Source organism: Harpia harpyja, chromosome 20, assembly GCF_026419915.1.
Source record: "Harpia harpyja isolate bHarHar1 chromosome 20, bHarHar1 primary haplotype, whole genome shotgun sequence".
Lineage (NCBI taxonomy): Eukaryota > Metazoa > Chordata > Aves > Accipitriformes > Accipitridae > Harpia > Harpia harpyja.
Window position 1 is genome coordinate 12,734,512 of NC_068959.1, and position 20,684 is coordinate 12,755,195.

At 42.6% G+C, this 20,684-nt stretch overlaps 1 protein-coding gene across 4 annotated transcripts in view; it reads right to left on the minus strand.

Annotated features, from left to right (window-relative positions):
• CSNK1A1 (casein kinase 1 alpha 1) overlaps nt 1–18,352 on the minus strand; it is a 38,009-nt gene extending 19,657 nt beyond the window's left edge. For 3 of the 4 annotated variants that reach the window (XM_052816134.1, XM_052816132.1, XM_052816133.1), the window contains exons 1-4: nt 17,756–18,352; nt 16,777–16,883; nt 2,948–3,074; nt 1,057–1,155 (exon numbers count right to left, since the gene is read on the minus strand). In XM_052816134.1, the coding sequence (XP_052672094.1) occupies nt 1,057–1,155; nt 2,948–3,074; nt 16,777–16,883; nt 17,756–17,878 (456 nt within the window). In that variant the 5' untranslated portion in view covers nt 17,879–18,352. The remainder of the gene's footprint in view (nt 1–1,056; nt 1,156–2,947; nt 3,075–16,776; nt 16,884–17,755) is intronic. The other variant, XM_052816135.1, reaches the window with a different exon arrangement.
• Between the last annotated feature and the right edge of the window lie 2,332 nt (nt 18,353–20,684).

The window sequence follows — 20,684 nt, forward strand, 5'->3', positions numbered from 1 at the left end:
TGTTAATCAAGCCTTCCCCTTCTAATGTTCATGGCCCTGAAGTTGGCATTCATACAGGCAAACAACGGTAAACATTTTAAATACTAGTAGTGCCTAAAGAGATGAGACATTCTCAGATGGCATATAGAGAAGATAAGTGGGAATCTTGCTTCCAATAAACAGCTTGATCACATACATTTGTCCTGAAGTTAATTTCTATTAAGTAGCATGCTTAATGCATTGCCAATGCTGCCTGTCTGCCCGAGCTCGACATACAAATTGCAGAATTAAGCATATTTCACTCAAGAGAACTAAAAATAAAATGAAAAAGTTTTTTTCTATATAAGGTTTTCAACAGGAAACATGCACTTCTGACTACATTTACCCATCCAAACAAGTGCAACACCCTCAGCCCACCCCTCACCCTGCTTTTTTTTTTTTTCCACAAAGCAAATTGAGAGCAGTTTTTTGTTGTACAACATATTTAGGTACTCTACAACTTAACAGTTTTCCACCAACATATTTGCATAATTTCATTTATTTATAAAGACAATTGATTTACACGCTGGCTATTAGTCATATCCACAATTCTGATGGCTGAAGAGTTCACTTTACCAGTCTGTCACTGCAAGATTTAATGCCCTGATGACCTGTAGGTCAGGAGCTCCCACGTTGGCATGAATTCTTTTTATCCCAGGAAGTCAGCCCCAAAGCCAAAGATAAGATTTGACTTTATCATTGAGGAAAAAAATGCTATTACAACAGTCATCTCAATAATGAAACTCCATCATTGATAAAAGTAGCTAAGTATTCTCTAGGGTTAGTTTATAATCTTGTTGCAAGCTTAGAAATCATCTTGCAATCAAGTGCATCTCACAGGGTGGGTCAGAGACCCACATGTGTATGCCACTGCATTTAGAAGCAGACACTGAGAAATCCAAGTTCTCACATCGAAGAACCATGGTTTAGCATCCAAAGCATCAGTTTTAGCAACGAGTTTTAAAAAGGTTGTGCAGCTTGAATCAAGTAACATAGCCATTCCCTTTGGATCTTTTAAACAAAGAGCATTAGACTAACCTTATTACAGTGACGCCCAATACCCATTAGGAAGTTATCTGGTTTAATGTCTCTGTGTATAAAATTCTTTGTGTGCACATATTCAATTCTACTGATCATCTGTAAAAAAAAAACAGCAGCAACAAAACAGGTAAGATTTCAATGAAAGCAATACAATTCACTTAAACCTTCAATGAAAGCATGAATTTTTAGTGTTACCTTCCTCTGCAACTTAAGTTTATGTATTTGCTTAATGAAAACCAAGTTGTTGGGTTTTTTTATGCTGTTCAAATTAACATATAAGAAAGATAAATTTAAATCCCATAATGCTGGTCAGGCAATGGCAGATTAAATACCTGAAACTATTTCTTAGACATTCAAGTTCATGTTCTAACTATAGCGTTCCATTAAAGAGTAATTTCTTTTTCTTACTTAAAACAAAGGTTTTCTATACCTACTACAAGACAATTTTAAAGCTCTTTCCCTCCCCCTGTCCCAGTTATTCATTCATCTGGTTATTCATTCATCACCAAGCATCACTTTTCCAGGTAACAGTTTTCACAGAGCAAGTAACAACTTGACTGTGGCCCACACTGTCATATCTACGCTACCATGTCCAGGAGTAACAGTCGGCAATGAAGATGCAGAGAAACCCTGGCACACCTGCATCATCATATACAGTCATGCAATTTCCTGTGCGTGAGATCACAGCACATGCATTTATGAGGTAAAGCTTTCCAGCTACTAAAACACTCTTCACACAGCCTTTATTGAGTTGAACTGTTACAACATCATACCCTTGACAGCTGTTCTACTGGACTATGCCCTAAACGCCAGTTCCATGCACTGATATCATACATCCCATCTATGTTTCCCAGATGACAACTAATTAGTGTTTATCATCTAAAGGAATATGGCACGAAAACCATACAGATTCCCTGGAGATGCTGTAACACCCAAACTCTAGCTAACTGAGCAGGCAAATGGCTCTCTACAGCAAGCGTACCACTCACTTAAGGCAGCTGAGAATAGGGACAGCTGACCTTGTCTCCATACAAATGCCGTGAGCTTCCTTGGCCAAGAGCCTGGGATTCTACGAGCATCTGGCTAAGTGACAACTTGGTACTAACATCAATTACGTAATATTAGATGAAATTTAAACTACCATTGAATATTCAACTCGAGAAGCCCTTACTGCCTTTCAAGTAGCTGAAGACAGCACAATCAAGCTATTTAATAAATAGCGAGAAATAAATATGGCTGGCCATTTCAAATGCTGCACTCATGACGAAGCTGAAAAAATATCAGTTGCTAGAAAGAGACTTAATGGACCTCAGTTTTAGAGGCCTTGATTGAGTTTGAGGTAGAGTGGCATCTCCACCAACAGCTTTAAGAACTGTCTTTAAGCACCACAACCACCAAAACAGTATTTATTAGCTTGTGGTCTGGTACTAGAAGTTACAGGAGGTTGTCAGTGCACAGTGACATTCAATAAGAACAGACCCGTAGACCTGCATGTCGCCCACCTGTCACCACAGCTGGCCAACACGTAGCACATTTCCATTGAACCAGATCATCCATGACCAGAGACTGCTTCAGACCTTCTACCACCACCCCCATGGCTGATATTGGGAGTTAATCCACCCATATTAGTCTCGATACTTTATTAAATTAGCACTTGTTAGATCTGCAGCATCAAGAAGTTGGTACCTGCGCTGTCCTCCCACTACAGGCCTACGTTCATTTTGTATGTCACAGCACACAGAAACCACTACTATTTCATTCCTATATAGGTCAAGTGTTCACTTAGCTATACACAACACTGCGTAACACATTAACACGCTTAAAGAGAACCACGCTGCACAAAATGCTTTAGGGTTTTTAACTTTCTCACAGTAAGATTTGTACGTACCTGGTCTGCTAACATAAGTACTGTTTTCATCGTAAACCTGCGAGAACAGAAGTTGAATAGGTCTTCCAGGCTGGGACCAAGAAGATCCATAACTAGAACATTGTAGTCCTTTTCTTGACCATACCACCTACAACAAAGAAAATTATTCAGCATTAGCAGGAAACCTAATGCAGCCCAGGATACCATTAGCCCTCTCAGCTACAAGGGTACATTGCTGAGTGAAGTTCAACCTCAAAAAGCTAACTAAAAGCTAAGGCTAGTAGCATCTTACTTTCCCTGGAAGCAAAGTCTGAGGACAAAACAGAATACACATGTTGGCAAGTGTGTGCGCACATGTTTAATTTTCCCTTAAGAGGAAACACCACTACACTTTAGCAGCAACGGAAATACCAAACACCAAAATCAAAATGCAATCAAAGCAGAAACCATTACATATCAATATACTGAGGTATGTGTACGAAGTCTGAACTGAAACTCATCTGCAGAACACCTTACACTCCCGTCATTGTTTCCTGCATTATTTGACTTCATAAAAACATCTTTAAATGCTTTAAGCTTTGTTTTCAGGTGTGACTTCTCTGCAATAGACCAAAGCAGCTCATTCAGTTAACTCATACTACCAGTTTGTTCATTCACCCAAATTCAACAAACGGCAATCAAGTTCTACTGTCCTATTAAGTAGAAGATAAAGGCTCTTTACCACGTTTTCAACATCATAAAGTAAAAAACACTTAAGTGTCATAAAAGCAAAAATAAGAATGTAGCAAAATATCACTTGCAGCCAAACAGACTGTGATATCCGCCCTTAAGTGTCGATATATCAATTTGGGGCAAAAAATTAAATGTTAACCAATGCTGTGAGGACAAGCAGAAGGCCTCCCATGCGTATTTTTCCTTCCAATACACATCTAGCATTTCCATCACAGTATTGCTTTTTGTTATCTGCAACTTGGGGAAAGTATTTCACTACCTAAGCTACCTGAGAGGACCTGGAGTCACACCCTTCACTTCTGCAAATCTCAGCTGTGAATTCCATATTTTAAATGGGCACTGAAAGACAGAACCTGAATATTCTTCTCTACAGTCCTTCTGTACATTCCAGATACCTACAGTTAAGTGTGAGGTGTGCGTGAAAAACTGTTCATGAAGCTGTGCTGAGTACTAGTAGTACGTAACAGTAAAGATTCAACACCTTATCGATTGGAAGGCTACATTTTGCCTTTGCTAGGCACCTAGTCCTTACGACAACGACCTAGTACCAGCAGTCAATGGGTAAGGCACTGACCAGCTCTCTCCTGGAGGAGTATTAAGTTTCCAACAACAGGTGTAGACAAGATACACCAAGAATACAAGAATATACCCCATAATAAGAGCATGCAGGTAAAAAAAAAAAAATCAAGATTCAGCTCAAACACAGTAGTAGCTGAGGCTTAAACATCTGTTGTATTGGGTTTGCATGGCAAGGTTTTGGTAGCAGGTGGGTTGCTACAGGGGCGGCTTCTGTGAGAAGCTGCTAGAAGCTTCCCCTATGTCTGACAGAGCCAATGCCAGCCAGCTCCAAGATGGACCCGCTGCTGGCCAAGGCCGAGCCAACCAGCAACAGTGGTAGTGCCTCTGTGATAACATATTTAAGAAGGAAAAAAAACATTGCTGCAGCACAGAAATTGCAGCCAGAGAGAGGAGTGAGAACATGTAAGAGAAACAACCCTGCAGACACCAAGGTCAGTGAAGGAGGGGGAAGAGATGCTCCAGGCACCAGAGCAGAGATTTCCCTGCAACCCATGGGGAAGACCATGGTGAGGCAGGCTGTCCCCCTGCAGCACATGGAGGTCCACAGTGGAGCAGATCTCCACCTGCAGCCCACGGAGGGCCCCATGCCAGAGCAGGTGGATGCCCGAAGGAGGCTGTGACCCTGTGGGAAGCCCATGCTGGAGCAGGCTCCTGGCAGGACCTGCAGATCTGTGGAGATAGGAACCCACGGAGCAGGTTTTCTGGCAGGACTTGTGACCCCACAGGGGACCCATGCTGGAGCAGTCTGTGCCTGAAGGACTGCACCCCGTGGAAGTGACCCATGCTGGAGCAGTTCACAAAGAACTGCAGCCTGTGGGAAGGACCCAGGTTGGAAAAGTTCATGGAGAACTGTCTCCCATGGGAAGGTCCCCACACTGGAGCAGGGGAAGAGTGTGAGGAGTCCTGCCCCTGAGGAGGAAGGAGCGGCAGAGACAACGTGTGATGAACTGGCCATAACCCCCATTCCCCATCCCCCTGTGCTGCTGGGGGCGTGGGGCTAGGTAGAGAATTCAGCAGAGAAGCTGTGCCTGGGAAGAAGGGAGGTGTAGGGGAAGGGTGTTTCAAAGATTTGGTTTTATTTCTCATTACCCTACTCTGGTTTGATTGGCAATAAATTAAGTTAATTTTCCCCAAGTCAAGTCTGTTTTGCCCATGACGGCAATTGGTTGAGTGATCTCTCCCTGTCCTTATCTCTGCCCACAAGCCTTTTCTTGTATTTTCTCTCCCCTGTCTAGCTGAGGGGGGAGTGATAGAGCGGCTGCGTGGTGTTTAGTTGCTGGCTGGGGTTAAGCCACGACATCTGTATAGACATTTTATTTCCACTTTAGGCAATGACTCCAGGAGACTAATGCACAGTTGTCTGGAAAGTTGTTACCACTGATAAAGCTGACAAATTCCTTGTTACTCACAGGATTCCAAGCTTACCCAGGATAGTAGAGTAAAACATTTAAAAAACACAGAGAAAAGATTCTATATTTCTGTTTGTTTCAGGAACTACTGGCCTGTACCTTCCCACTGTCAGGATTCTAGTAGAAGCCGTGCACTTTGTAATGCATTGTTATGAATTTGATAAAAGTTATATATGAGCTGTGGATCACACTCATTGTTTTATGGGTCAGTCTAGGACCTTCACTCATTCCCTGCATCAGGAGAGGATGGATAAAATACGTATTTTGAAAGCAGTCATTCAAATGAAATGTCAACAAAACAGTTTTCCTCAGACATGTTAATGATCATACCAATACTGCAAGTACTATTTATCAGTTTTTACCTTCTCAAGAGTCACTGAATGTACTATGATGTACAAAAAACCCCCAACTTACAAGTGACTCAACTAAGAAAGCATGCTGATGGTATTATTTGATAAAGTCTGCAATTTATGAAAAGGTTAATATTCACACTGCAATCTGACACCGAGCCATGAAACGTAAGCATTTTGAAAAGACCTGCCTAGCTAAGGCCTTTTAAGGAATGATCAGAAGCTAGTTTCAACTGCAAGAGCAGCCAAGAAGAGTATTTTAAACATGCAATGCAGGGATGGAGAAAGAGTCAAAATGAGATGCTGCTGAGAAAAGTTCTTAATCAACTACAAACCAACTTCAGTTCAAGAATTACTGACTATGCCTGTAAATCTACTTCTTGGTTACTATCAAAGTCACCTATGCAAACGGCTGAGTAGTTTTGACAAGGCTTTATAAACAACTCAGTAGGTCACAGCTGAAAATTAAACATTATGGTCATCTAGAGTAATGAAAACTGGACCAAATGACCTGCCTAGTTGTTCTGTCATATGAAATTTAGGTTTGTTGTGAAAAAGTCTAAAGAATAACAAGCCGAATTGAAGCAGAGGAGTAAATCAAGATCTAGATAAAATAAGATTTTCTTCAAGAATTGAAGTCCAATTCAAATGCTGAGCATAACTGTTCAGTACAGTAAAGGTTCAGTGCCCAAGAGACTACAGTATAAGGGAAAAGGATCAAAGACCAGTCTTCAACTGAGCTAAGAAAATTTAGTTACAGCATCACAGAAAAAGTGAAGCTGATGAAAAAGAAGCCTACCCTGGGAGCTGTATTTTAAAAAGCATTTGGTTCCTCTATAGGGATCTCTGCTTAGTAAGTGTAGTAATTCAGGTTGATTGCACAACCTCCATTTGGCCTACTTCTACATATGCATGTGAAAATTTTAAGCTCCTGACCATTTTGCACTAGTGGAAAGCAGAATCAACTCTGCAAGACAAAGAAGTAAGACGGGACCTCTTAACATTTCATTTTCATATTTACCTGCCTGTAATTCCTCACAGAAGACTGCTACATCTATTCCTTTCACTACTGGCAACTGAAACTTCTGCTAGGGTATTGGAGTAACTTGTGCTTTATTTACTTTGCTAACATTGGAAGTAAGTTTTCATTTCCCTTGGAACATTTCCAGGGAAAATGGGATTAAGAAGTAAGGCTACATCATGTCCATTCAAAGTCCAGTAGCTGCTACTACTGGCAGCTCTGAGTAAAAATGCTGGAAGTCTTGGCTCTTCTTAGGAACCTTGGATATTATGATACATAAGAGCTTGGCAAGTACTCCTTACTCCCTTATTCGCATAATCAATTTAAGATGGCATATAAGCACACATTTTGGATGAACACAAATTCAGAGCACTTTGGCATGCATGTTTTAACACTACTGGGTTAAAGTGCAAAACAACATGGCAATGAAGTGAGCACAACTCTAAAAAAAAAAAAGCTAGTGTCTCAAAGAGAAATCTTCAGGAGTTCTAATACTGCATCAGCAATGAAACTTGGAGTGAACTACTAATATGAAGGAATGATCCATACAAAGCCCTGGGCAACTATTAGATGACACTAGCATCTCAGAACACAAGTGTCCCACATGTCTGTTAGAGCTCCATGGACTTTTTTTTTTTTTTTAAAGAACAGTTGGAAGTACTGTCTCATACTAAAGAAGCAAGAGCAGCAATACATTTTAAGCAGGGAGAGTTCTGGAGGGGAGTGGAAAGTGGGGGCAAGAGATTTAACTAGACAGTTCACTTTGGGTGGGTAATGACATTGCATATAGTTACATACAATGTATTATTTCAAAAAGAAAAGCTGAATTACTAGACTAGGAAAACTCATTATTTCTCCAGTTTGTTCCCACAGTGCTGTATGTCCCATGAGGACATATTTCCTAAATGGAGAATTTTGATTCTGTAGCACAGGCCCATTTATACCTCCTTATGCCAAAAACCCACACCAAGTACAGATTATTATCAGCTTTCCTGAAGAACAGCAGTAGATGATCTTACTGAAGACTACACAAAACACTAACAGGACAACATTAGTATTGAAGAGCTAAGATTTATCCTTGAACTGGCAGTGTAACACTGTAACATCTGATACAGCTGTTAAGAACCTTAGTCCATATTCAAGCTGTAAGACGTGCCCAAGCTCACGCATGCATAAAAATGCTTCGTCACTCTCCCTTGCCTCATCTGTTTAAAGCTACAGATCAAATTACTACAGATCAGTTAGAATACAGTAAATATCCTTTATGAAGCTTTCTGTCAAAGCATGGTTAAAGATTGAACAGTGACCTTAATTTGACTTCAGTGACTTGTCTAATGTGAAAGACCAAGACACACCACATCAAGTTGTCAAATCAAGTGGTTTAGCCACCTGATATATTGTCCCAGTATAGGTATACAGCTGAAATTTTGTAACATCTTGAATTTCAGTATTCGTAGCTCTATGCTGAACAACTAAGTCACATGGCACAGCGGTCTGAAAGTATTCAGTTTCCAAATCCCATACAGTAAAGCGGGTATGATGCCAGATCACATGACAAGTGAATGTTTACTTGAACTCATGTGGGGTGTTTTTTTAATTCTCTTGACTAACCTTGAGACAAACAAGTGAAATACTGACACACATCTAGCACTTAGTAGCAAATACTGCAGTCAGGTCTACCAAAACTTAAAATCCCTTTCTGTTTTCAGAGCTACATCTTTCAAAAATTGTATGTCTATTTCAGCAACTGCATATTTCACAAATGTCAATGACAAAAGAAATGTTTGAGAAAATTTGTTAGAAAAAACAAACAAAAGCTATTAACTAAGAAAACATTTCATTTAGTTATAATATTCTCTTCACATCTCATTTATCATCCTTTGAAAGGGTCACATTGAGGTAGGTCAGCTAGCAAAGAAAGGTAGGCAAAGGGCTAACAGAATTCAGACACAGGCCATGAAATTATAGGCTCAGTTTCAGACTATGGTACCACTTACACAATTTTAATAGGCAACCAGCAGTTTAATCCATTACACTGGCACTTGTAATTACAACAAGATAACAAAACCAGCGCAATTATCAAAGCTGTGTGAGAATAAAAGGATTCAGAAGATTCACATGAAAAAAATCTCAAATTTAGATCAAGAAGAACTAAATTACTGAATAAATGCACAGCTGTTCATCACTGGTAAAGAAACTCCAAATACCATGCATTCTGAAACCATGAAGGCAGTAAAGGCATTGTCACCATTAGCATAATGGCATGTCATTTTGTCAACTTATTATATACAAACCCAGAACATCAGCTCAGTGCCACAAGAAAGTGTTCCTACTAACAGAGCAACTATGACAAGACTATTTCATTCCAGCTGAATAAAAGCTCTCCTTGACCAACGTCTGCTTTGCCAAGTAACCTAGACTCCTCTAAGGCTTCTGTCAGTTAGATCATTGACCATGCCAGTGGAGGCTGTGGCAACCTGAAATTACAAACAGAACCAAAGAAGGTCATGCTTTTGTAAGACAAAAAAAAAAAAAAAAAAAATCTCCTGGTGCCTCACTGCAAGGAAGTACAATGCTTCTGTGACAAGATCCGAGTAGTTAAACTCAAACCTTTAGACTTCCAGAAACCTTTACAGTCACATAAAAAGAAAAAAAAGGCCAATTTCAACTTCTTTCAGATTACATAAACTTTTGTCACTTTCATAATTCATGGTATGTGACCCTATGATTACCCTGTCCTATGCAATTAGTTTCCCAGCACTTGGGCTTTCAAACACTAAGTGGAAGAGTTCACATGACAAAAATGGAGATTGTCAGAAGAACTAAGGTGGATAAGAAAGCCAGTAAAAGCATACAGTGAACAAGCAAGCTGGAAAGAACTTACTACTAGAACTACCTGAGATCACCTTGTTAATAAGTTTGACAAGTCAGCAGGCACATGAGGGTGAATATGCAAGTCTGGAAGGCCTCATGAACACAAAGGATTCAGACATCCTACAGAAAACCAAATGACACTGAACTGATGAACACTCTGGAACTGTATTCCATTTCTGCAAGCACTAAGTCATTTATACAAAAGTCTCTGAACTAGGCATTAGTCAGATGATGTGACTAAAAAGAAAACACAGACCTCCCTATAATCATACAGTTCTAGTACCAGGCATCACTGAAAAATAATAAGTAATCCTAAACAGGAAAAGTACAGGTATTCTACACAGAAACTGAAGCAATCTGTATCAATGCTTAAGGCACTGATGTGCAAGCCCTGTCAACAACATTCAGAAAAGGAAAACCCAATCAGAACAGGGAGAGGAAAGAGACTTCAAAAAAGATGGGAAGGTGGTGACCTCTGTAATCATGTATTCAAACAGCTCAGCAAGGCAGCTACGGAGTTATACAACTATTCTTTATAGATACGGAAGGACTGTAACTGGGAGAAGGTTATTAAAAAAAAAATTAGGGAAGAAATAAATAGGAGCTGACTGCCTATGGGTACAAGCATTTATCTTTAGGCACAGAAGCTCTCCCTCTGACAACAGAATCATGAGTGCTGCCATGCTAGCCTAGAAAGTTTTAACATTGCACCTGACTGATTCACAGAAAAAACAGCATGCTGTCCAAAACAGGTGCTGGATTTGGACCAAAGTGGTTCCTTCTGGTCCCATGTTCTAGACTTCTCAGGACAGACATCTCCTGACAAATAATGAAGTTTCAGACAAATTGGGAAGCATATTCTGCCTGTAAAAATATACTAATTTGAGTCTTAACAGATACTGAAGCAACACATATAAGAAAGGTAATCTAGCATCATAAGATTCATGTCTAAATTGACACATATTTTGTATTTCTAGTTTATTTCCCCTGAAGCTGGAAAAGTACTTCTTAACTGTTAGCCAGCTACGAGTAATATAAATGAACTTAACATAATATGGCATGACTGAAATACTGAAGTGGAATATTTAGCAGATGTCATCTAACGTTAGTTGCCATGGTGAGTATGAATTAGGCCACCCAAGTACTAAAGAAAGAAACAGCAATGAACACCCTACGCTATGAAGTTAGATAGACTCTATAAATAAAATTCTGTATCATTTTTTGTACAGTTATGAGAGAAACACGAATACGTGAAGTATGCCAGTGCAACTCATCTCCTAAGCAATAAGGTCATTTCATCTGCCTAGTCTTATGTTGCATACATACATACTTCCATGTAGCTGACTTGCTGTTTTGCAAGCTGTTTAATGAGGTATACTAACACCTGGTAGGAAGTGAGGAGAACCCAAGTCAAGTTTCTTCCATCAAAGTCAGAAGGTTCAGTTCAGTTGAGAAGGTAATCCATTAATCCACAGTAGGTACAGGGAACATTGTTGAGGAAAACAGTGTTTCAGTAGTACCTCTGCTCATCACCTATTCCAAACAGTAACACTGAATGGAAACTGCATACTTTTGCAGCTCCTTCTGCAAAGGCTGAGCTAAGGCAAGGAGAAAAAAGAAAAAACCCCACAAAGTGAAAAAAGGATAGCTTCATTTGTTTTCAAACTGTGGTCTCTCTTGGATGCTTCTAAGGGGTCCATGAAGACCAATTAAGACAGAAGTTTAGATTGTTATAAAACATGAAATACATTTTGTTTCAAGATATTAATTCTCTCAGTAGAAAAATTTTGGGTATCAATTTAAAAGACTAGCTTCCGATTTTACTTTTAGCTACCAGAACAACAGGCTTCCCCTTATCCAGTAGGGTGGTTCTGCCCTTCAGTATGCAGCCTTAAGTAATAACAGAAGGTTAATTAATAGGAGGCTGTATTGCTAGAACCTTCCTCCTCATTACTTGCAGACCTAGAAAGTATCAGTCTTACCAATGAAAAGACAGAAAACTTTTCAGACTTTACCCGACTACTAGTTTAGTTTTGTTTTGTTTTTTTCTTTTTGTTGGGGGGGAAGTGTTGGAGGGGGTAGGGTTTTTTGTTTGTGGGTTTGGTGGGTATTTTTTCAGTGGTGGTTCTGGGGTTTTGTGTGTGTGCGTGTTTTGGTTTTTTTATGCTGCAGGAAGTTATTGGGAAAACAGTTTAAAACAAAGGTGTTTGAGAGGTGTATTTACAGATTTTTAAGCACTGCTGAAAGAGATCAAAATCTGAAGTGCTGAAGGAAAAATCCATTGTGAGAACAACCCTAAGATTACCAAACTTGACCACATTTTTTTCCATTACTTGTGTTACTTAGTGAAGGTGAATACAGACACAGTCTGTTATTGATTATCCAACACCACGGCAGTAAGCAACCAGAAGAACAAAAATTGTAGATGCTTTTATAGATTTTTTTTGCCACAAACTTTACAATGTTTCACTATTTAGAAGATTGCGTAGTGATGCATGGGTGGCAATACTGAATTTCTCAACATCAAAATATTTTGCAAGACATTACTGCATTGAAAAGTTCAGAAACCTAAGTATTTACTTGTTCAGTTTGCAAGAGAACGTTAAAAAAAAATCACTAAGTCAGTAGCTTTTGGTTTCTAAACTTGCAAAATTACTAAACTTAAATATCACCTTGATTAGCCTCACATGCTGTACAGTATCTCTTTGGCCTTGCCCACACAAGAATACATGCAGTATCTGTTTCACATTCACTAGGCTCTCTTCCTGCTCTTAAGTGCAACACTTCTAATACATTACCAATAGCCACAGCTGGTTCCATCATAGCTGTTTTCCATTTGAAACGGATAATAATGAAAACAAGTTATCCCATGATACTGTCAGGAGAAAAATCTGAAGCCCACTTTTCTTTCAAAAGTATGTCTAAAAGAGCATCTAAAGGTAATCTTCGCAAAGGACACAAACAATAGTTGATAAACACCACAAATTGCAAAAATCAAGAGTGGCTGTCACAGATAACTTGAAGAATTGCTTTTGTCAAGAGTGGTTTAACACTTACAGTATGAACAGAACAACATACAAAAATCAGCAAACACTCTGCTGCATTCCTCCAAGCCAGAACCAAGAATTCAGGAATAAAGGTAGATAGTCCAAACTAACAGGATCAGTGTCCAGTTAACAAGATTACAGCTAAAAATGCTGTGCCACTGAAAAAGAGAGGAAAAAAGAAAAAGACAGCTGATGGCTGAGAACAATGAGAATAAGCCCAGCAGAATACTGCAGACTTTGCATTGGGTCCTAAAGGCAGATCAGATTGTTAGAATGTTAAGCTTGGTTCAAGAGCCTTTTGTGAAAAATGAAGGTAATAATTAACCAAAATTTGTACATCAAGAACAAACCACAGCTTAAAAATCTGTAGAGCATTTATATAAGGTTTTGTGAAACTCTTCAGACAAGTTCCAAAACTTTGCTACTGTTCCAGGAAACAAGGGTTTAGAATATTCAGAAAATAAAGACACTCCAATCTCAGTTTTTGCTATTTTATGTGCAAACATGTTCTGTTACAGTGGGAGTACCAAGGCCCCTTGTTCACCCCGTCATGACAAGTGAAGGCTCACAGCTGATTCCACAGAAGCAATATTAAAAAACTTTTAACTCCAAACCTGAGATTTTCCTCATTAGCTTTCTTGCAATCAGCCAGAAAGGCCATCAAATCAACCTTAAAGACTATTTAAAAAATTGCTTGGTTCTAGATAATTTAAGTGACACTCCAGATACACTACCATACCATTATAAGTTTGCAATCACATCTAAAGGGCAGAATTCAGAACAGGTGCCCAAAATGAATGAGCAATCCATACCTCACCTATTATTTCAGCTTTGTGAGTCAAAGAACCACAGCAGACCACTTTAGTAATCAAAGCCACATAATGCAACTTCTAGTACATTGATTTTGGCCAATGCATTACTCAAGTAGATGAAAAATAGACAACAAGTCCCTCAGCCTTAAATGAGGAATGCAAGATTATGTGGCTCTGTTTGCCAGATGTGTAGCACTGAGATAAAAATGCTGCTGAGCCCAGCTTACACAGCATGGCAACAGGAAAAGCTTAGAATGATTCCTCAATTTTCTATCAAATGGTCTGTTTGGGCTGCTGTTGTTTAAAGGTGTCACATTACAGAAATTTTAACAAATGTCTTGAAAGATTTTCCTTCAACTTGATTCATCCTTCTAAACATACTGAGCCAAGAACAGCTTATTCCAACTTGACAGCATACCATTATAAAACAATAGCAGAATGTGTATTATCAATTACACATGCAAAGTGACCTAAGTACAAAGTCATACATTTTCCCAGCTTAGCTGCTGCCAAAAACGCATGTCAGAAAAACTTGAATTGTCTGAAACAATATGCACAGTTATTTCACTTTGGTCTTACTCTTTGTAATCACTTATTCAAAGACATATCCTTGTTAAGCACCACAGTGATACATCTCGTTTGGTAGGCCAAATCCTTCTGCTTAGATTCACAGTACCATGGATTCTACTTCTACCGAACACATCACGTTTTAACATTTGCCACAAGAACTGCGCTGGGTACTCTGCTCAGCTTCCTTTTAAAGAAGATAAATGTAAAAATATTATTTTAGATTTCTTCAAGCCTCACCAGATGTCATACAGCAAGACGACAACTAGTAACAGAAGCCTAGTCAAAGAACCTGTCAAGCAGCATCTGATACATACAAATAGATTTAAAATTCATGCTGCTTCTGAAGACAAAAAAAGGTGTTTCCAAAAATTTTCTGAAAGACACTTTTCTAGAAGAATACTACAAAGATTAACACTGTGAGAACCTGAAAGTGAAAAACTTTTAAGACTCACTGACATTATTAAACAGATCACATACCTTTAGCACAATGAGTCTATGAATCAATTTGAGTTGTTTTGAGTATTGCCTCAGTTGTCCATTCTTATTCAGATTCTTGTAATCTTGTATTATTGGGGGGGGGGGGGGGCGGGGAGGAAGTGTGTGTTAAGGTTGTAGTTCCCCCGTGGTGGTGAGACTTCTAAACCACACTCACTGGTTATACAGAAAACAAAGTCTGATACAAGAACATCAAATACAGAGAAAAGAAAACTTAAAGATGACTGCTGTAATTGAAGCTAGAAGCAAGTTTCTCAACATGCAAGATTACTTCCAGTATTTCAGCGTTAAATAAAACACTCTCACAGGGGATTTTAACCAAATCCAAGAACTTAAAACAGTAGTTCACTTCTGTAACATGGAAAAGTTGAAAAGTTTGCAACTTAGGCCTTGTTATAGGACCAAATATTCGTTTACTTTTTCAAAAAAATAGTTTAAGAATGTCTGCTTTTCCAGTTTTGCGATGAAACACCTGATATCCACTTGCTTTGGCTGTTTTCCCAGTTATCCCTGGTTTTGCACATTAACTATACTGTGATAGCTTTCCAAAATGCAATTTCTATTCTTTCAGTTGTGAAATAAAGGCAGTCATTTGAAGAAAAGGAGGAAACTGTAGTCTAAAATAAAGACCAAATCTGTTTTCACATAAGCAACTCTGTTTAAGCTGCAAGTATTCTGCTTAATTCAGGTATGTTTATTCTATTCCTGCAAAAGGCTGTAGTGAATGAGGACAGATGGCCAAGACAACACTGTCTCGTCTGCTATATAGCTCCAACTTACATTCAGGACTACAGCCAGTTGTGTTGGGGGAGGGGGGAGGAGCTATTAACCTCAGAAATGCAAACTTGTTTTAGGTTTTGTTAAAATTAATACATCATCTAGAATATGTCATCACTATGACCTTACAGTAAGACTCTACAGACCACTATTGATATAGATGCACACACAACAAAGTCAGGAAAGGGTTAACAGATTAAATGGAATCCACAGTTTGACCCAATATCTAAATTGAAACCATTTCTGCATGGAAAAAAATTCCTTTATGCCATAGCGCAAACATAAGAAATACTAACTTTAAAACCAATTATTAATAAAGTTTAAAAAAAGAACAACTTCTTGTACAAAGTCTTTCTGGAGAAAACCGAAGTTTTACTTAATCTATTCTGATGCATAGATTCAGTAGTTGGGAACTAACCCAGTATAACACCTCAATAATCTCAAGAGAAATAACTCCTCCTAGAGTCTGCTGCACCACTGATTTTCTTCCAGATCAGGAAATTATTAAACACTATCAAAAGTTTCAGACAGAATATGAAACAAGGAAGCCGCATAAAGAGCAATTGGGAGGGATTAATCTTGGCACTTTAACTGTATGGAAATCCTAGTGACGCATCTGTTGCGGGTCACAGAAAGGGGCTGCCATTTCATTCCCGGTTGAGGTTCTCTGTAGTCTCAAGCCTTGCAGCACATAACTATGAAAGGAAAAGATACATGCCTGAGCACGTCCCTTGTCCCAACACGAGAAGGGGGAGGGTTAATCACGTCCATCCGCCATTTTCTGAGCGGAGGAGGAAGACATGTTGGAACAAAAAAAAAAAAAAAAGAAAAAAAGCAAGCAACAAAAGAAAGCAGCCATTTCCAGTACCGGCTCCAAACTCTCTACTTCATCAAGAGCATTGGCTCTCACCAAAACAGTCTCACACTTTGTTCTAAACACGACAAGAATTTCTCACAGCTCAGGAACTGCTGAAGATCTCACTTTCAAAGCACAGTATGTATGGGTAAGAAAATACAGCAGGCCGGTGTGGAGGATACCCAACTAGTTGTACAGCTTGGAATGAAGCACCTTCCCCCCCAACAGCCCAATCCCTCCCACATAAATCTCTTTTTAATGGTGGTGTCCTGCCTCACACTAACGTTAAAGAAAAGTCACTGTACTGGCATACATGAATGATTCCTACCGTATATGTGGGATGCCAACTCCTCCCTGCAGAATCTTGTATAGTTTGCTTTCATACAGCAGCTGGGGATGTCTAGCCTTCTGAGACTCCAACTTTACAGCAACTTCCTACAGCGAAAGGGAACAAGGAGTCAGAGCAGAGCGTCCATCAAGCACAGCCTTGCCACTGAGGTTTAAGGGGCACAACACTTCAATATCCCACACACACCCCTGCTGCAAATGCTTTGAGGTATATTTTTTTTTTAGGCTCTTGGTGCTCAATGTCCTGCATTTTGTAGCATCTTCAAATAAAATCCATATCCTGATGATTTGTACATAAATATCCATCCCAGGTCATGAAACTGAGCTGGAGATGTAAAGTCTTCAGATCCATATAACTGAGGAAGAACATACGTGGGTGTTTCTTCTTTACAGCTCAGAGCCGTGAGGGGGAAGAAGATAAAAAAAAACACCAAGGAAAAAAAGCTGAAGAAACAGGGGATCTTCTTTGTTTCTATTACTGTTGACGAAAATGAGATAAAGTGTTCCCCAGCTGAGAGAAAGGGGGAGAGGTGATTGGCGGGAGAGGGGCGACTTTGGCTGCTCATAAAAGACAAAGTATGTTTTCCCACAATGGTGGTCTCCTCTCCCTAGCACTCGCAAGCGAGCTATGCAGCTGCTGGGTGGGGGAGACCACGATCGCACGGCTCTGCTGTCGGAAGGGGCAGTGCCCCCCGCCCCCCGGCGATGATGGCCCTCGGGGGGGGGAAAGCCCCTCAACCCCGGGGTACGCACCTCCACTCCCCCACCCTGCGGAGGGCGGCATAGCCACCCCTGGCGCGACGGGGCCGCCCGGTGCCTCGCAGGCAGCGGTAGAGGGAGCAAAACCAGGCTTCAAGTCGGCCTCGGAAAGGTTATCGCTGGCCTCCGGTTCCCCCCGAGCTGCGGAAAGGACCGCGCCGACGGGCCCGAGGAGCTGAGGGAGTGCGAGCCGTCCTTACCTCCCCGTTGGTGATGTTGATCGCCAAATAGATGTCCCCGAAGGAGCCCGAGCCGATCTTCCGCACCAGCTTGTATTTGCCTCCGACAATGAACTCGGCCTTGGAGCCGCTGCTACTCGCCATGGCGAGGGGCGGCTGAGGGGCCCTCCCGGAGCTGAGAGGCTCGGGGGGAGAAAGAGGGCTCTACCGCCGCCCCAGAGGAGGGGAAAGGGGCAGGGGAGGGAAAAGAGGGGGGGGGGGGGGGGAGGCAGAACAAGGCAGGCTGGTCCCCGCTGCTCAGCTCCAGCCGGGCCCCTCCGGCGGGCGCCCCCCTGCGCGGCTCTGTCCCGCTCCCCGGCCGGGCGGCGCTCGGCTCTCGGCGCCCTCCAGAAAAGACGAGGGGCGGCCCCCGAGGTGCTGTGAGGGCAGGGATAGGGAGAGGGGGAAGGGGAAGGGAAACGCGAAGCCCGCTGACTCCGCCGGGTCGCGGCCGCCGCCGGTTCCTCACTCGGCCGCCGCCGCCATCTTGTCTCTCAACCGCTGCTACCGCGGACACAAAATGCCCCCAGCCTGCAGCCGCCGCTTCTTCACCGCGCGGGGCACGCTGGGAACGGGGCGGGGCGGGCGGCGCGCATGCGCCAGGGAGAGGCCGTCTCCTTCCCGCAGCGCGCCTGCGCGCGGGGCTGCGAGGGCGGGGAAGAGGGAGGAGAGAAGGCGGTGATCCGCCCTCTGCGCATGCGCACGCACCGCACGCCCTCAAAGCCAATGACCGGCGTCGCTCTTCACCCGCCCCGGCCCAGCGACTCGTCGCGTGCTGGCTGCGCGCATGCGCACCACTCCCACCCGAGCCCGGGCGGAAGAGGAAGGAGAGAAGCATACGTGCCCTCACCCGCTTCTTAAAGGGGCAGGCGCCCCAGCCGACCACCTGGCGGGCCCCGACAGGGCCTGCTCCGGGCGCTGCCCCACTTGGGGCTGGGAGCCGGGGCCCTCAAAGCCGCGAGGCTCCTGCTGAGCCTCCCGGGTGTCTGCTCTGCCCACCCGCCTCCGCGTCCCTCGGGCGGTGGGGAGCTCCTCGCTAGCCTGGGCAGCGGGGCATCCGCCCTCGCTGGTGTGGCCTTTGGGGCTAGGGAGCAGGAGATAAGGCTGGGCCGGAGTCACCGCCGTGACGCACGCTTCACGCCTCTTTTCTGCGGGGTTGTGGCTGGGCTGCTGGCACTGTTTCAAGGCTCTTACCAAATCCCAAACCCCGATCTGCGTCCACATTAATGGTCTGGTTCTGTATATAAATGAATCCGCAACAAGCTGTCTCCTGTCCTTGCGCGGCGCCAAGGCCCTGCGGTATCCGCAGCCCGGTGGGTTGTAGGGCTGAGCTGAGGGACAAGTGGCACCTTCCCTACTCCTGTGCACACACAACATCTGCTTCATTACCCTTCCCTGCTCGGCCTGCCACATCTGATTTATCCCTCCGACCTTCAGCCTTGGCCTGCTCGGATTGCAGCGCACAGCACTGCAGATCCTGGACAGGCTGCACACCTTTCTGCTGGGCGTTTCTCAATCCAGGTGAGTATTCAGGAGGAGTCTGAGGAGGCTGTGGCCCCCCCATAAGGACCACATCGTGGGCAGAGCCACCCATCATAGCCACATCTCTTGGCCTTGCGGCCCCCACCTTCACGTGGCTGTTACACTCAGCTCCTCTCCTTCCCTAGATTTCTTTGACCCAGCAGCTCATGCTCCAGGAGCTGTTTCTTGCTGTCTGTCAAAACCGAGATCTCCTCCGTTGCCCCCCTTGCTTGGCGCTGTGAGTTCTTCCTTTGCAGGAACACAAAACTGTGAATTCCCGGTGACTCATCATCACTCCCTGTCAGAGCAGCGTCTTCTGCTGTGCAAGCCTACATTTGGGAAATGATTCAGTCTGCAGAAGAAAGCAAGCTCCTACAGTAATGTAGCTCATGTATGTAGAAGGAAAGCCTACTCAGGGTGTCTGCTTTTAAGGGGAGCAGTCAGAGAAACTGCTTTCCAGCCTGCTGGTGCATACAAAGCCATGAGAATAATAAGAAGTTTGAGTTTAAGACTGGTCTGCGCACAGATTTTTTCTCAATAGCTGACTGTTTTGGAGAAAAGTGAGATTCAGAGGTCCAGGTTAGGACACTGCTATATTGGTAGGAAGTTGTTCATACAAAGGTAGAGGAGTCCTCTTAACAGAACAGCATCCACATGGTGATAGAGGCTTTTATTGCACTCACCATGTTGCTTTCTAGCTTGGGAAAGGCACTGTGGTACAAACACTTTCTGTCTGCACAAGTGCAAAAAAGTCCTGGCTTGTGTCCATCTGGCTGTCAGGCAGCGAGGGAAGTCTGTGATTTGCCGGTGTTTCTTCCTGTGGTGGCCTCAGTCAGCTACAGGATGACTCCATAGTGAGAGACCAGGAGGAATGGAGAAGGAAGATTGGCAGCCAGCAATGCCCTGAACTGCAAATATCAGCTCCAAGTTCCCCTTGTGTCTCAGGGAGCTTAGATCCAAGGTTTTACTACAGGTCTCTCTGCATCTCTAATAAAAATAAAATGCGAAGGATTCAAAATCAGCCTGGGCTATGCCAGATGCACCAGAATGAAAACGATGCTCCGAGAGCAAGCTAGCCTCCAACTCATTCCCACCTCGGTTCTGTGAAGGAGCATTTGCGCAAGCAAGAATATCTGCACTCTTGTCACTCAAAGGGAACGTGGATCTTGTGCGGAGGAGCTCAGATACATTGCACACTAGTTAAGGGGGCTGGAGTTTCAAGGGCAAATGAGGTATCTTTAAACATCACACTCATTTCTAAATGCAGAGCCCCTGTGTCCTCAGTTGCCCTCACTTTGCTGTTAAGGATGATTTGCGCACAGCTTAGGACTGATGTGCACTTAGCGGCCTTTGGGGTTTAGTTGTTTTTAATGGTTGCTCTGGATGGGAT